General features: G+C 41.3%; 2 protein-coding genes across 2 annotated transcripts; both read left to right on the plus strand.

Moving 5' to 3' along the window:
• The first annotated feature begins 1,865 nt into the window (after positions 1-1,865).
• On the plus strand, positions 1,866-12,416 carry LOC114794175 (myosin-16-like). The gene is made up of 42 exons (XM_028986562.1): positions 1,866-2,075; positions 2,168-2,311; positions 2,400-2,556; positions 2,664-2,691; positions 2,804-2,903; positions 3,025-3,117; positions 3,229-3,292; positions 3,371-3,469; positions 3,551-3,654; positions 3,786-3,924; positions 4,009-4,277; positions 4,360-4,530; positions 4,624-4,800; positions 4,889-5,074; positions 5,167-5,254; positions 5,344-5,461; positions 5,542-5,662; positions 5,746-5,882; positions 5,961-6,042; positions 6,134-6,307; positions 6,392-6,619; positions 6,710-6,814; positions 6,958-7,044; positions 7,398-7,543; positions 7,621-7,711; positions 7,797-7,853; positions 7,935-8,021; positions 8,102-8,347; positions 8,424-8,541; positions 8,703-8,830; positions 8,921-9,117; positions 9,186-9,318; positions 9,410-9,626; positions 10,003-10,139; positions 10,280-10,383; positions 10,466-10,658; positions 10,738-10,941; positions 11,136-11,261; positions 11,345-11,515; positions 11,607-11,807; positions 11,906-12,125; positions 12,320-12,416. Exons 1-41 carry the CDS (start codon positions 1,866-1,868, stop codon positions 12,104-12,106), a joined length of 5,838 nt encoding a protein of 1,945 aa, XP_028842395.1. The 3' UTR covers positions 12,107-12,125; positions 12,320-12,416.
• Positions 12,417-13,863: 1,447 nt separating this feature from the next.
• arpc1a (actin related protein 2/3 complex, subunit 1A) lies at positions 13,864-17,230 on the plus strand. The gene is made up of 10 exons (XM_028987082.1): positions 13,864-14,020; positions 14,744-14,820; positions 14,903-15,007; positions 15,183-15,405; positions 15,638-15,745; positions 15,855-16,067; positions 16,150-16,225; positions 16,320-16,513; positions 16,651-16,741; positions 16,837-17,230. The coding sequence occupies exons 2-10, from the start codon at positions 14,757-14,759 to the stop codon at positions 16,873-16,875; spliced, it is 1,113 nt and encodes a 370-aa protein (XP_028842915.1). The 5' UTR covers positions 13,864-14,020; positions 14,744-14,756; the 3' UTR covers positions 16,876-17,230.
• Positions 17,231-17,490: the final 260 nt, after the last annotated feature.

The raw sequence follows: 17,490 nt of genomic DNA on the forward strand, positions 1-17,490 counted from the left end.
AGACTGATGTAAAAGTGGGGGCACTGCTGACTTATCTCTATTCAGTAAAACTTGACCAGCTGATTACAGCAGGCATGGGATTGATTTGCGTGTATTAGCAGAAAGAAACAAAAGGGCCCTCTCACAAAACCGTTTCCAGGCTAAGGCCAATCCACATAAGCAGAAACCACAGAACTGTAAAAAGAACACGAGGCAACAACATGAGCAATCTTAACTTCCTATGCAGCTGGTAAACACACCACACATTAAAGGAAAATCTGATTTTTAAGGTCTCCATCATGGTGCCTGAAAAACATTACATTTTGCCATTTCTTTATGTACAACAAAAAAAATTACAGTTGTTCACTCAGCACTGAACCGTGTGAAATAAGTCGTACAAAGGCGTGATTAGTTCTCTAGTAGTATAACAATTTCAAATGCATAAGAACTGTGCAATCTGAAAATTTAACTTCTAACTTCAGTTGACTCAATTCTGCCACCTGTAGGAATAAGAACAAAAATAATTAAGTGACGGTATATACACATGGTTTTTATATGCATCCCACACTCTTATAATAACTAAACAACTTCAACTAAATATTAGATTTTACACATGGCAATGATACTGAAGTTAAAGTAGCTGAGGATGTTCTTGAAACAGCTTGGCTTCAGAGGTTCAGTTTCATTCAAGGAAAGCAGAGTCACCATACACAGACAGTCAAGTTAATGTCCCATCAGAAAACTGCCTGCAAATGCCTTGCGTCCCGTGTGTATGGCTTCACTCAGCACCTGCCAAGTGGTAGCAGTAATGTTAATTCAAGTGTTGTCCCTTAGGCAATGTGATTCCATAATCACCCTGACATTAGGCGGTCAGATTTAGCTTACTCACAGTTCACTGCCAAGTTAGGATGATAGACTGAGACCAGTTGTCGTGAACAGAGTATCAAGGGATGGAAAAGTGTGTTCACAGTTTTTTTTTGCGTGTATGTGTGATCCCACCCTCAAAGATCCTGTGGTTGTATGACACTGTGTCTTGGGATTAAGCAGACTATGTGCTGGTGCAAACAAGGCTTACAAGACATTGGAATTATTTTCCAATGCCAAAAATGTGGATGTCAAACATTTGTATTCTTTGAAATTACATGGCTATTTAGATACAACAAACTGTTGCTGCCCACATCCAGCATTTTGTTATGCACGGTGTAGAACAATTACATTTAACAGATAATGATAAACATTATTATTATAGTTTCTTGTAAAAGTAGTACTGATAGCAATAGTATTAGGAGTAGTGAATGTATTGGTTAATTCCTTATTTAGTTGCAAAGCCATTAAACTTTCCTTGGACTATTCCATTTAAAGAGAGAAGCAACAGCTGATGCTATTAGATTTTCTGTAGGTACCTGAGAACATGAAGTGGAAAATATCTTGAGTATAACATACTACTAACTGTAAATAATACCTACATCTCTTTCAATGCACAATAATGTTGACTAACCAGAGAATTCTTTGGAGCCAAAAAAGGCCAGGATGTGATTTACAATTCCCAGTTCTTCCGGCTATGAATGGATATTCCCATATGAGCTGTAGCAGCCGTAGGGAAATGGCTTCTTAACAGTTGCTTCCAAATCAGGAGCCCTACAGGTCATATATAAAGGCACATCCTGCTCTGTAGCTCTGCCATCATTGCTCCCTGTTTCCTCACAGCCCTCTGGTAAGTGCAAGTGCTTGAGGTCTTTACATTCTACCTTCTGCTCTGCATTAAATGTTATGTGGCACCATGCAGTGTCATATTTATTTTAGAAATCTCTGTATTTTTGCTTTGTAGGTTTCTAACGAATTCCTCTCAGTGGTCTTGAGTGGGTGTGTGTGATTTAGGCATCACCATGCCAGGTGCTTACAAAGGTGAGTGTGGGGATGATGTGGACCCCATGCCTTTCCTGGCTCCATCAGAGAAGGAAAAGCTGGAGGCCATGAACAAGCCATATGACATCAAAAAGTCTTGCTGGATAAAGGACGACAAAGAAGCCTTTATTGCAGGAGAGATTCAGTCTGATGATGGTGACAAAGTCACTGCAAAGACAATTAAAAATGTTGTAAGTCCCTTTTGTAAAGATCCGTTTCAATTGTATACACTGTTTAAATCTGAACTTGATAAGTGATAAGTCAACTTTGATTTTCTCTCTAGACGGTGACTGTTAAGAAGGATGACATTCAGCAGATGAACCCTCCAAAGTTCTATCAGGCAAATGACATGGCCAACCTAACGTTTCTGAATGAAGCTAGTGTACTGGACAACCTCCGAGGACGATATGTTAAAATGAGAATCTATGTGAGTGAAAATCTATAAACCCTAAATGACTTTATTCTTGACTTCTCCCAATGCCAGATATATACTTATACTAATTTTTGATTGTTAGACATACTCCGGCTTGTTCTGTGTGACCGTTAACCCCTACAAGTGGCTTCCAATCTACGGAGCCAAAGTGGCAAACTTGTACAAAGGGAAGAAACGAAATGAAGTCCCCCCTCATCTTTTCTCCATCTCTGACAATGCTTATCATGACATGATGATGGGTAGGAAGAAATGCGTATAGCATCCAAGTGTCTTCATCTTTAACTTTCTTTTTATAGAATAAAATAGTTTCATGTGTTTTTACATAATGCCTGTGTTCCTATTGTAGAGCACGAAAACCAGTCTATGCTGATCACGTATGTTTCACCAATCTACCTTCTAATTATTTTTTATTATCTCAGAGCACATAAAAAGAAGGGGGATGTGCCGCAGCTTTTTAATAACATTAGAATTTCTCTCTGTTCCTAGTGGAGAATCTGGTGCCGGTAAGACTGAGAACACCAAAAAGGTCATTCAGTACTTTGCCAACGTAGGAGCGACTGGGGCCAAGCAAGCTCCAGATTCCAAGGCAAGCAGAAATACAAAAAAGCAAAACAAACAAGCATGTGGCACTTGACATGACCTAGAGACTAAGCTTTGGTTCAATGTATAAGCACATAAAATTAGCTTTTTATACTTTGTCTCCAAAGGGTTCATTGGAGGATCAAATCATCCAGGCCAACCCTGTTCTTGAGGCTTTTGGAAATGCCAAAACCACAAGGAACAACAACTCTTCCAGATTTGTCAGTCAATTTGTCATTATTCCAGCTAATTTCATTTTGAAATAAACAACTGCCACACATAAAGTACACCGTGAAGCTTCTTCTAAATATGCAACCACTGTTTTATTCCAGGGAAAGTTCATTCGGATCCACTTTGGCCCAACCGCTAAGCTGGCTGGCGCTGATATTGAGAGCTGTGAGTCGAACTCAGATTTGCATCTGATGATGTTCAGAAAAAAATTGAAATGTTTAAACTAATACTCTATGATTCCAGATCTGCTGGAGAAGTCTCGCGTGATCTCCCAACAAGCTGCGGAACGTGGCTACCATATCTTTTACCAGCTTCTCTCTGCAAAGAAACCAGAGCTGATTGGTGTGTACAAAAAGAGCCCAACATTTCGATATATTAGCATTCCTCAACTAGAGACACATTAAATATTCCTTTTTATTGCAGAGGCCCTTTTGCTGACGCCAGACCCAAAACAGTACACTTGGGTCTGTCAGGGGGTTACAGTGGTGGACAATATGGATGATGGGGAAGAACTTCTGCTCACTGATGTTAGTCTGCATTACATTACCACATATCAGTGGAATGTCAATGATACATAACAACTATCTTCAAGGGATATATTTTCGTCATGTATTTTGTCTATATTGGCAACAGCGAATCACTTTTTTTTCTTCACAAGATGGCCTTTGATGTCCTGGGCTTCACTCCAGAAGAAAAAATGAGTGTATATAAGCTGACAGGTGGAATCATGCACTTTGGCAACATGAAGTTCAAGCAGAAACCAAGAGAGGAACAGGCTGATGTTGAGACAACCGAGGGTGTGTATACATATAACATTTCAGTAAAAGCTTTATAAGTTTTATAGTAATGAATGTACTTATGACTTGTGTTTAACCACATAGTGGCAGACAAAGTTGCCCACCTCATGGCTATTAACTCTGGGGACCTTCAAAAAGGAATCACCAGGCCTCGTGTTAAGGTTGGAAATGAATTTGTGACCAAAGGTCAAAACCAGGATCAGTGCATTTACTCAATTGGGGCGTTGGCCAAAGCCATCTACGACAGAATGTTCAAGTGGATGGTTCACAGAATCAACAAATCCCTGGATACCAAAATGCAACGTCAGTACTTTATTGGTGTGCTGGACATTGCAGGGTTTGAGATCTTTGAGGTAACTTTTTTAAATTGGTGAACTCTGACAATATCATGTGAGTAAAAGTTGCTAAATGGGACACACCTGTTTTTTTTCATAGTTTAATAGCTTTGAGCAGCTTTGCATCAACTTCACCAATGAGAAACTGCAACAGTTTTTCAACCACCACATGTTCGTCCTGGAACAGGAAGAATATAAAAAAGAGGGAATAGACTGGGTCTTCATTGACTTTGGTCTTGACCTTCAGGCATGCATTGAGCTTCTGGAGAAGGTATGTCCACTCAAGTCCAAATGTTATGCATGGTACTTTTCAATTCCCCCCGCCCATCACATACCAAAATAATTATAATAATTCTCAATGCAGCCAATGGGAATATTCTCCATTCTGGAGGAACAGTGTGTATTCCCCAAGGCCACTGATGCCACCTTCAAAGCTGCCTTGTATGACAATCATTTGGGCAAGTCTGGCAACTTCCTCAAGCCCAAAGGAGGAAAGAAGGGTCCGGAAGCACACTTTGAACTGGTGCACTATGCTGGCACGGTAAATCTAAATGTTCAAACACTATTCAAGGTATTGCATGGCGTGTGCTTTTCTACGCTTTTGTAAGCAGACTAAGCTTCAACACTAGGTGGGATACAACATTGCGGGCTGGCTGGAGAAGAACAAGGACCCACTTAATGAGACAGTGGTGGGGCTGTTCCAGAAGTCCTCCATGCCTCTGCTGGCTACTCTCTTCAAAGAAGAGGAGGCTGCAGCAGGGTCCAAAAAGCAGAAAAAGGGAGCTTCTTTCCAAACTGTCTCTGCTTTCTACAGGGTAAGAACACCCAAACGTGCGTCCATCTTGATTTCACATGTATATTTTTACATGAGTATAAAACTCAATCCTCATTGCACGTGCTACTACAGGAGCAGCTGAACAAACTGATGAGCACCTTACGAAGCACGGCTCCTCATTTTGTCCGCTGCATTGTGCCCAATGAGTTCAAACAGTCAGGTAAAGAAGACCAGTTTGTTCTGTACCCAACAACTTTTGAAGGATATATTACTTTCTGAGGCATGAGCTGAGCTACTCTTTTCCTCCAGGTGTTTGTGATAACTTCCTGATCCTTCATCAGCTGGCATGCAATGGTGTATTGGAAGGAATCCGTATTTGTAGGAAGGGCTTCCCCAACAGACTACAGTATCCAGAGTTTAAGCAAAGGTTGAACTCATTTTCTAATGACCGCTTTATTTCTTTCTAATTTGTCATATGAGTCAAATATCTTGGTCAATTTTTTTCAGATATTACATTCTGAACCCAAACATAATCCCAAAGGGATTTGTTGATAATAAAAAGGCATCCGAACTGATTCTTGGCTCTATTAGTTTGGACAATTCAGAGTACAGAATTGGACACACCAAGGTAAAATCCACCAAATACAGCAAATTTATGTGAAATTATAATATAACTTTCATTCATCCTTTCCTTTTGATTAAATATTGCAGGTGTTCTTCCGTGCTGGAGTGCTGGCTAAGCTTGAGGACATGCGGGATGAACGTCTTGCAAAAATCATGACCATGCTGCAGGCTCGTCTCAGGGGATTCCTTATGAGAATTGAGTTCAAGAAAATGCTTGAGAGAAGGTGAGTGGATGCAAAGCTGAATCCCACCAGCACATGATTTAAAAAAAATCTGTACACTGGTTTCATCATTTATTTCAGAATTGCTCTAATTGCAATCCAACGCAATGTGCGGAAATTCCTTCAGCTTCGATACTGGGGTTGGTGGAAACTCTATACAAAGGTCAGATGAAAAAACCTAACGATAATCCTAAACTAAAAATATTATCTTATACTGCTAAACCAATATCTGATTGGTTCTGTTCATTTCTTAGGTCAAGCCTTTGCTCCACGTGGCTCGACAGGAAGATGAGTTGAAAGCCAAAGAAGAAGAGTTGCGAGTTGCGCTCGAGAAGACAGGAGAGATGGTTGAGAAGCTCAAAGAGCTGGAAGCAAAATTGGCCACTTTGTCCCAAGAAAAGAATGACCTGGCTTTAGCACTTTCAGCTGTAAGCATTTGAAAATGACATCAGAGCAATTTAGAGGCTTAAGATCATGTAAACATAAATACTTTCTATGTTTTCACCATTTAGGAGCAAGACACCACTGCTGATGCCGAAGAACGCTGTGCGCAGCTAATGAAACAGAAGTTGTCCATGGAAGAGGAAATCCAGGATATGAAGGAGAGGCTGGAGGAAGAGGAAGGCTCCTCCAATCAACTTAGTGCACAGAAGCGAAAACTGGAGGCAGAGCTGATTGATCTCAAAAGGGATCTGGAGGGTCTGGAATCCACTTTGGCAAAGACTGAGAAGGAAAAACAGGTGAGAGCAAAGAATTTTATATATAGGGACTGTAATTGATGCATTATTGAATTTAACCCTTCTCTCAATGACAATTGCCTCACCTCTTAGGTTCTCGACAACCGAGTGCGGATTCTAAATGGAGATCTTAATCAAAGAGATGACACTATTGCTAAGATCAACAAGGAGAAAAAAGCTCTGGAGGAGCTTCAACAAGTAAACAGAACTCATTGGCCATTCCATATAGCTGCTGAATAATCCATGGGTTTTAATCCACAGTTTTATACATTAGACATCAAAGTATTGTCTTATGCAAATGTTTTTCATAAATGAACATAAATCAATGAAAAATATTTCAGAAAACTCTGGATGATCTTCAAAATGAAGAGGATAAAGTGAATCACCTGACCAAGACCAACAGCAAACTCACCACTCAACTGAATGAGGTGAGCAAATGTTTTGATATGAACATTAGAAATGAACAAACACATTTCTTCGCTTAATTAATAAATAAATGAACTTTGATGAATAAACAAATTTGCTTTAAAATAAATAAATGCAGCTCTATTTTACTTTCTATGACCTATGAATTTTATCCTAGTCAGAGACAGGCCCTGCAAATAAATGTAGAGAGCAAGGTGCTTGCAGTGTGTCTGCAGACGAAGACATCTAAATGCACACAGTGCCATGTGACACGGTTCACAGTTTTTATTCATGTAGTCAGATGGCCAGACACTTCATGGCAAACTTTGCCCTGTTTGATTCACAATATGTCTTGTATGTCTTGTATGGTCACCAGATGGAGGATAACTGGGAACAGGAAAAGAAAATTCGTGCAGAGGTCGAGAAAGCCCGTCGCAAAGCAGAGGGGGATCTCAAAATGACCATTGAGAATCTCAACGAAATGGAGCGATCCAAGATCGACTTGGAGGAGGTTGTGAAAAAGTATGTATTGAAATTCTTTATACCATAAAACCCATTTGTTCTTCTCCAGAGGGTATACAATATCCCAATGATTCTAGGCGTGACCTGGAAATTAACCACATGAATGCTAAACTGGAAGACGAACAGTCTCTCAGCACCACTCTTCAAAGGAAACTCAAAGAGCACCAGGTAATGGAAAACTAAGAAAAAGGATACTCAAAAATATTATTATTTCATCTCTTTCCTTCACTGACATGTCATCACTCTCAACCAGGCCCGCATTGAGGAGCTTGAAGAGGAGTTGGAAGCAGAGAGGGCAATAAGAGCCAAGGTGCTTTCCTAATATTCATCCCTAATGTTCATTTCTGTTTCCATAATATTCTCAAACTGGTATTCTATGCTTGACATTCAGGTAGAGAAACAGAGAGCAGACCTGTCTCGTGATCTAGAGGACCTTGGTGACAGACTGGAGGAAGCTGGTGGAGCAACTGTAGCTCAGGCATGTCAATTTAAAATAATTATCACTTATAAAAGGTCCCATTTATTTGGGCCGTTTGAGAGCATGTGGTTTTTTTTCAGATCGAGCAGAACAAGAAGCGTGAAGCCGAACTTCTAAAGTTGCGGAGGGAACTGGAAGAATCTGCCCTGCAGTCTGAAGCCACAGCTTCAGCTCTGCGCAAGAAGCATTCAGATTCCATGGCCGAGATGGCAGAACACATGGAGAATCTGCAGAGAGTCCGGATCAAACTGGAGAAGGACAAGCAGGTCATGAAAGCAGAAATTGATGACCTCAATGCCACAATTGAATCGGTCCAAAAGGCCAAGGTGAGAGGTCATTTCCAAGATGAACTGAGTCAAACTTAAAGAGCGTTTAACTGATCATGTTTTATTTGTACTGCAGCTCAATTCAGAGGCTCATGTTCGCAAGCTAGAAGACAGCCTTGCCGAGGCTAACTCAAGGTTAGCTGCACTGGAGAGGGATCAGGCTGAACTGAATGCCATTAAGATCCGCTTGTCAGGTAATCAGTGCATTAAATCAGAGTCAGATGAGTAGAACTAGTTCAGTGATCTACTTTTTAAACACAAAAGAACCAGTCTGGTAAATATATATTTTTTTTATAACGATATCAGTCTACTTACGTGCTTATGAATTTTTTTCTCGTCTTTTATTCCTGTGCAGCCGAGAACAGCGACCTGAGTCGTGAACTGGGGGATGCACAAAGTAAACTCAACCAGATCACACGTATCAGACAGACACTCACAGCTCAAGTGGATGAGCTGAAGAGGCAGGTTGATGAAGAGTCCAAAGTGAGCACAATAGTCCTGTTTTTACCCAAATATGTTAGACTGAGCAGGTTTCAGCATCGCGTCGTTGTCACACTTCTCATGCGTTTCTAGGCACGAAGTGCAGCGGTTGTGGGACTGGCCAATGCTCGCCATGACCTTGACCTAATGAAAGAACAGCTTGAGGAAGAGCAGGAGGGCAAAGCCGAGATGCAGAGACTGATTTCCAAGCTCAACTCTGAGGTTACCACATGGAGGACTAAATATGAGACTGATGCCATCCACAAAACTGAAGAGCTTGAGGAAACCAAGTATGCTGAGATCCTTTCCCCTCCTTTCCCTTTCAAGCAGTAGATTGATCGCTTGCTCTCTTTTACAGGCGCAAGCTGACGGTTAGGCTTCAGGAGGCTGAAGAGGCTGCAGAAGCAGCCCAGGCTCGTGCCGCCAGCCTGGACAAGGTTAAACAGCGACTTCAGGGAGAAGTGGAAGATCTAACTATTGACCTGGAGAAGGTATTGGACTGTCACAAACCTGCTTGTGTTTCCTGATGTGCGTTATCAGTCTGTCTGAGCAGTCTGCTATGGTCCCTTTTCCACTATGCAGTCTAATGCTGCTGCTGCAGCACTTGACAAAAAGCAGCGCACCTTCGACAAGATGATTGCTGAGTGGACCCAGAAGTGCGAGGAGCTACAGCTAGAGCTGGACACATCCCAGAAGGAATGTCGCTCTTACATGACAGAGGTGTACAAACTCAAGACCGCCTATGAAGAGTCTCTTGATCATCTGGAAACAGTGAAAAAAGACAACAAAACCCTCACCGGTAAGACTGCAGCAAATCAGTGGAATACAAACAAATGAAAAAAACTTACAGTCGTGGGAATTTTAATCTGAGACATAAACCCTAATGGCTGAAGACTGGTGGAATTAGAACTTATTTTTCATTAAATGTCATAGCTGCTACTCCTGCTTCTTCTACCTAGTTCAGATCCATTTTTTTCTGGGTGTTTTATGTTTGAATCAGACAGTATATTTTCTTTTTGATTTCATGTTGTACACATGCAGTGTGTAACCCCTTCATAAAAAGACAATTTCACTTACCTGGTAGCAGTTGTAGTCATGAAAGCCAATGAAAAAACAAAGTTTTTTTTCAAGAGATCAGATACTGGAGATATATTAATGTCTGAATGAATTTTCAGATGAGATCAAAGATCTCGTGGAACAGCTAGGTGAGGGTGGAAAGAGTGTCCATGAGCTTCAAAAGGCCAGAAAGAAGTTGGAGGTTGAAAAAGATGAATTGCATCTTGCTCTGGAAGAGACTGAGGCCTGTCTAGAGGTGAGTGGTCATTTTTATGTGAATTAAAATTATACTGTAAAATATTCGATTTTAATATGCAAGGAATTACTGATGTGATGGGGAAAAATATTTCATTTTCATCACTGAAAAAGGTCTTGTGCACACTCTGACATGTTTAGGTCGAAGAAGGAAAGGTTGTTCGTGTTCAATTAGAACTGGCTCAAGTTAAGGCTGATATTGATCGCAGAATTCACGAGAAGGAGGAAGAATTTGAAATAACAAGGTTAGACACGACACATTTTTTTTTTGCTGAAATTAAATACATATCTATATCATTAGTGCTATATACAATTATTATTTTGCAGAAAAAATCACCAGCGTGCTGTGGAGTCTCTTCAAGCCAGCCTGGAGGCAGAGGCCAAAGGTCGTGCTGAGGCACTGAGGATGAAGAAGAAAATGGAGACTGATCTCAATGAAATGGAGATCCAACTGGACCATGCCAACAAAAACAATGCAGAGCTGGTCAAGACCCTCAAGAAACTGCAGCAGCAGATCAAAGTAAGTGTTGTCAGTTATCTGGATCATCAGAAACTTGCTCTCCTGAGCTTACTGAGCTTGCCGTTTCTCTGACTGACAGGATATGCAGGTGCAGATGGACGAGGACACCCGGCAGCATGAGGAACTGCGGGAGCAGTACAGTCTCCAAGAGCGGCGACTCAGCCTGCTCCATACTGAAATAGAGGAAGTACGCAGTGGCCTAGAGGCATCTGAGCGCTCCCGTAAGCTCCTGGAACAGGAATTGGTGGAGATCACTGAGCGTCACAATGAGCTTAATGTGCAGGTAAGTCCTAATGTGTGCGGACATCACAATATCATTCCATGTGAAATCAGTACAAGTCCAATATGATGAATATTCTTGTTTCAGCAAGAATACACATTTAACAAATTAAAATTACTGAAGGCCTAAGGCCAAGGCTTATTTTATGCTCTTTGATGTGGTTAATACTAATATAGGATTTTACTTTATTCCCTCAGAACCAGACTCTGATCACCATTAAACGAAAACTGGAGACTGACATGACCCGAATTATGAATGAGAATGAAGAGCTGATCAGTGAATTTCGTGCTGCTGATGAAAGAGCTAAGAAAGCCATCACAGATGTAAGTGTCTGGCCATACTTGTGATCTTATGGTAACAATCCATTTTATGCTTGAAAGACCTACAATTTTTATCTCTCATTCAGGCCACTCGTATGGCAGAGGAGCTTCGCCAAGAGCAGGATCATGCTATGCATTTGGAGAAGATAAAGAAGAACAATGAGATCACGATCAAAGATCTGCAGCTCAAGGTCGAGGAGGCAGAACAGCTTGCCCTCAAGGCTGGAAAACGGACTATTCAGAAACTGGAGGCCCGGGTGAGCCATTCTTTCTTTTGTTCTTTCTTTCTTTCTTTCTTACATTCTTTCTAACACAAACTTTTAAATGCAAACTCTTGGTGCTCCTAAGATTCGAGAAGTGGAGACTGATCTGGATTCAGAACAGAAACGTCATGTGGAGACGGTGAAAGTCCTGCGCAAGAATGAGCGTCGCTTGAAAGAGCTGATTTTCCAAACCGAGGAGGACCACAAGACTAACCAGCGCATGCAGGAGCTTGTGGAAAAGCTGCAGAGTAAACTCAAGTCTTACAAGAGGCAGATAGAAGAAGCTGTGAGTGTTGGTCAATGCCCCGATAGGCCCATAAATGCATCAGACACATCTCACTATGAAATCATCCTCTGACAATGAACATTTTCTGACATATGTAGGAAGAGCAAGCAAATACAAGCCTGTCCAAGTACAGGAAAACTGTGCATGAGCTGGACGATGCAGAGGAGAGAGCTGGCAATGCAGAAATTGCCCTCAACAAGCTCCGTACAAGGAACCGTGCCTCAGTAGCAAAGGGCTTTACCTCTGTGGAGATAGTTCAGGTCAGCAAGACCTCATCAAAGGGTTCATCAGAGGAGTAGGTCCTCATCCATGTAGCCGGTGAGTGAATGTCCATGAATTGCCATCAGATTTAGAGATCCTCAATGTCTTTCCTCTTGATCAACTAACTATGCGCAATTAATTAACTGCAAAAAAGACATGTTCGAAAAAATGTAAGGTTGAACTGTGATTTCTGCTAAAATAACTGCATCAAACAAGTCTTCTCTTAACTGATGCACCTCTTCCTTTGTCAGGGTGACATGAAAACCAACCCAATCAGTTTTCATCTGGAGTGAATGAGCACAATGAAGAATGCTTTACGGATACAGAAAAGAAGTCTTAAAACATCACTGAAAAAAAAAGTCTTAATTCTGTGCATGTCAGTGTCAGTTATTATAAATTGTGTTTTGTCTGTTGCACTGTTGCCCAGTATTGCTTTTGTAATCTCTATAACGTCATTCTCAGAGTGGGGAATGATTGGGGGATGCTGCACTCTCATATCAACGATGGAGAGGACACCACAGCATGTCACTCTGCTGCAATCACTCAACCATAGTCTTAATAAAGCATCAGAAATTAAGTTTGCAGTATTTTTCTGTTTTTTTTTATTGAGTTTTTACATATACATTTACAGCATTTGACAGATGCTCTTACCCAGAGCATTATACATAAGTGCTTTAAAATAGGACCTATACCATTCACTTAACAACTCAGTCTACAAAATAGCCCTTTTAATTTTTCAGTATTTCATAAAAACCTAAAAAGGAAAGGTTTTAGCATGTGTCTGAAAGTCTTTAATGACTCAACATTTAGTGGAAGTTCACCACCTAGGAGCCAAGACAGAGAATAGGAGAATAGACTAGATTAGGCTTTCCTAGTACCTTGAGAGATGGTGGTACCAGTCCAGCAGTGCTGGAAGATCGGAGAAGTTGAGGTGCAGAGCAGGAGTGATGAGAGATCTGAGGTAGGAGGGTGTGACCCATCCTTGGCTTTGTAGGGCTGCATCAGTATTCTAAATCTAATACAGGTAGCTACAGAAAGCCAATGGGGTGGTGTGTGAGAATTTGGGAAGGTTGAAAACAAGTTGTACTGCAGCGTTCTGAGAGGAAGGCCAACCCAACCCCAGCAGTCTTGTTTGGAGATGATCTGAGATTGGACAAGTATCAGAGTAGCCTGTGTCAATGTTGTAGAGGATGAATCAACAAGAGCAGGAGAGATTGGTGAGGTGAGACGAGTAGGAGAGGAAATAGCCTGTGGTTACCTGAATGTAAAATTGGGAAATTCTCCAGGGAGATTTTAAGGTCCTGTTTAAGGGAGGAATCAGCAGGAATGAATAGCAGTTCAGTTTTGCTGGGGTTGAGGTTCAAATGATGCGCTGCCCTCCAAGATGAAATGTTTTTGTATGAGTGCACTTGTATCTGATGCCCTCGGTTATGAAACAGTCATAAAATAAATTAAAACATAATCTGAACAGTTTAAATAGTCCTGACTATGAAGACAATTACTCAACAAGTTACATAATAGATTTAATACAAAGCTAAATCCCCGGAATAATTTGATGGGCTGCTTAGGTTTCTCGCCAAATTAGTGGAAACATACGACCGTGCAATGGACGTATACGTGTGATACCTAATAACATACATTTAAAATCCTTAAAGGAACAAACTTTGACATCATTTAGTGACAAATCCGGTACAACTAGTAGGGCGCGCCATTCTTTGAATGGGCGTAGTAGGATCGGTCTGGCTGGCGGGAGCTGGGAGGGGCCACGCCTTCGGCTCCTTTCAGCTGCGCATGCGCGCTCGACGCTGCGATTTCCTGGATTCCTTGACAGAGCGAAACGTTGGCCAGCTAGCCGTCGGAGTGGATTCGTGTCGACTGTCCAGAGTCCGCGAATTCAAGTCCGCCCTCCCCACCCATCCCCGCAGAGGAAAGCGAGCGGATTCCGCGCACAGGTAGAGTTTTTACGGGCACTCGGGCTGCCTGGAGGCTGACGCGCTAATGGCAGTGCTATGCCTCCTGCCAACAGCAGGGAGCGGAAAAAGCCGGCATTTTGTTGGGAGCTATGTTAGCATGGCGGGTTTGGCGATAACTCGACGTCGTTCTGTTTTCCTACGCGAAGTGTACTTTATATCACATTATGTTATACAAAACGGCGACTTTTTTGGTCATTGGGCACTAGTTAACAGGTTGAAATGTGGCTACAACGTGATGAACGCTTGACTGATGAACTGGCTAAACGTTAGCATGCTAGTTGGCTATCGTTAGCCTGTCACTTCAGCCCCAATACAAATTTAAAGGGCTATATTAGACATGAAACGCCTTTCAGCGGGTATGAATAATTAAACATGGGCTCACTTATTTACACAGTTTGTCACTCTGAGGCACAAGTACTTTCCTAATCGTTATCGATTCTAGGTGGTGTTCCAGTTGTTGGGTAGGTAGCATGTGTATCTAGGCTATTGGACTGGTTTAGTATTTTGTCTTTAATAGTCGATACTTTATCTCCGCTTTGTGTATATTTCAGAAAATAATTAAAATATATATAATAATGATGTAGGTTTGTTACGTCGCGGCATTATTGTTAACTCACTTTGCTAGCTATAGTAGCATGGGTGTTGAATAATTTGCTGATTTGTTAATCCGTCTTTTGTTTTGTGACGATCGGTTTCCTCCAGATTGTTTACCACAATGTCGCTTCATCAGTTTCTCCTGGAGCCAATCACATGTCATGCCTGGAATCGGGACAGGACCCGTAAGTAACATTGACTTCTGTACTAGTTACTTTTTGTCTCAAACACGGAAGTCATTTGAGTGACATTTTCTTTTCCTTTTAGAAATTGCTATCAGTCCGAACAATCATGAAGTCCATATATACAAAAAGAGTGGCAACCAGTGGATTAAAACCCATGAGTTAAAAGAGCACAATGGACACATCACGGGTATAAAAAATATTTTTCTGCTAGGACTGTTTCAAGCATATCTTTTTTTGACTAGCTTTAATTCCTTTTTTGCTGAATAATACTAAAAAAAAAAAACTGTATGAGCACTGCATATATTCATATATTACAATGCAGTAAGTTTTATGCTAGTAACAAACTTCCTTAATCCTTACAGGTATTGACTGGGCCCCTAAAAGTGACCGCATTGTGACATGTGGAGCTGATCGCAATGCATATGTGTGGAGCCAAAAGGATGGTGTGTGGAAGCCCACTCTCGTTATCCTCAGGATCAACCGAGCTGCCACGTTTGTCAAGTGGTCTCCTCTGGAGAACAAATTTGCTGTGGGCAGTGGAGCTCGCCTCATATCTGTCTGCTATTTTGAATCTGAAAATGATTGGTATGTTTCTTTTGGGCATCACCTTCCACATTGAGTGACTAGTTGCACAACCATAGATTTCCTCATTCCACATGCTTCATAAAATCTCCCTGAAGGATGGGGACGTAATGAATGAGCTAATAAAAGGTTTTGCTTGTGCATTTAAGGCCAGTTTGTGTGTGGATTGCGTTTTGTAATTTTTATGTACAAGGTGGACATTAAATTTAATTAAATAATCATCATTGTCTTTTAGGTGGGTGAGCAAACACATCAAAAAGCCTATTCGTTCCACTGTACTCAGTCTAGATTGGCATCCAAACAATGTACTATTGGCAGCTGGATCATGTGACTTCAAATGCAGGTGAGTACTGAAGCTAATACTGAAATTTGTATGCAGTTGCACACACGACACTTGCACATACCATATGATTTCCAGTGTATTCTAATGTTTCAATTTTATTTTTCTTTAGGGTATTTTCGGCTTACATTAAGGAAGTCGATGAAAAACCTGCTCCTACACCATGGGGCTCTAAGATGCCTTTTGGGCAGGTGATGGCAGAGTTTGGTGGAGCAAGTAGCGGCGGGTGGGTTCACAGCGTGAGCTTTTCTGCCAGTGGCAACAGGCTGGCATGGGTGAGCCATGATAGCACTGTGACTGTGGTGGACCCAACCAAAAGCTCAACGTAAGTTTACAGTCTGTGCCTCACACAGACATGAATACAGTTGTCACATTCGATTAGTTTGACTTTGGGATTGCACCGACAGGCCAAGCCAACTGAAGACAGAATTTCTTGCTCTTCTGAGTGTGATGTTTGTTTCGGAGAATAATATTGTGGCGGCAGTAAGTATGTCTGATGAAGATTGCTATTCCTCAAACAGCTTGTCACGGCATCAGTTCTCAAGACCCTTGTGTATTTATTTTTTTTTCCCAACAGGGCCATGACTGTTGCCCCATGCTGTTCAGTTACGATGACAGCGGCTCCTTGACCTTTATTTCAAAGTTGGACATTCCAAAGCAGAGCATCCAGCGCAACATCTCTGCCATGGAGCGTTTCCGCAACATGGACAAGAGAGCCACCACTGAGGATCGCAACAGCACCCTGGAGACCCTGCACCAGAACAGCATCACGTAAGTCTGCAACAGCTGTATTTTCTGGGCAAAATAGATCCAGATATAAATTTTTAACAATTTACTCTTAGCAGGTTGGATAAATCACATGCGTTTCAATTAATGTTCATCACTTTTTAAAATATTTATTTAAACAGCCAAGTGTCTATATATGAAGGGGACAAAAGAGATTGTCGTAAATTCTGCACTACTGGAATTGATGGAGCAATGACCATATGGGACTTCAAGGTTTGTTGTGTGTGCTTTTTAATATATTGAAATGTTTTTGGCATTTGGCAAATTCCATTTTTATATAAAAAAAAAATGTTTTTAAATCCCTGCAGACTCTGGAGTCTTCTATCCAAGGACTGCGGATCATGTAAACGCGCTCACTCGGAACACTAGCATGACTAGCAATACAGCTTGAAGACTAACAAGGAGCTGACACGTCTGGAAGTTTTTAACTGAAACAAAAAGAAAAAAAAAAAGAGAGAAAAGCAAAGCACTGAATGCTGGTGTGAACTGACATGAATATCACTCCTGTAAACGGAAACACTAAAGGAAAAGGGTTAAGAATCTTTGGTTTTTAAAATTCTATGCCAAAGCTGGTGCTCCAGCGGTGAGACCTTTTGATTTATGGTGCTCTGGCTCCCCAGAGGAACTAAAGAGTAGTTAACTTAAAAGGAGAATTTTATGTAAATGGTCTGCTAGAAATAAATGAAGTATACTACACTAGAATAAACTGGGTATGGTGTCTTTTGTGTTCCTGAGTGATTGTCTCATCTGAAGCAGTGTATCCAAAGTCCCTGTACCGTTCGGTTGATAATAAAATAGGTAAAGTCTGCAGGGTCGGCACCATGTCCTGTAATCTACATGTATTGGCTTCTTATGAATGAATCTGACCACAGTACAAATGGACAGATATTGCCAGTAAGGAGCCACGTTTTTCGTAGTAGGGCCATTAAAATATTGTGATTGCGTGCTTCCTCCAGTGTTTT

Source organism: Denticeps clupeoides, chromosome 7 (genome assembly GCF_900700375.1).
Source record: "Denticeps clupeoides chromosome 7, fDenClu1.1, whole genome shotgun sequence".
Taxonomy (NCBI): Eukaryota; Metazoa; Chordata; class Actinopteri; order Clupeiformes; family Denticipitidae; genus Denticeps; species Denticeps clupeoides.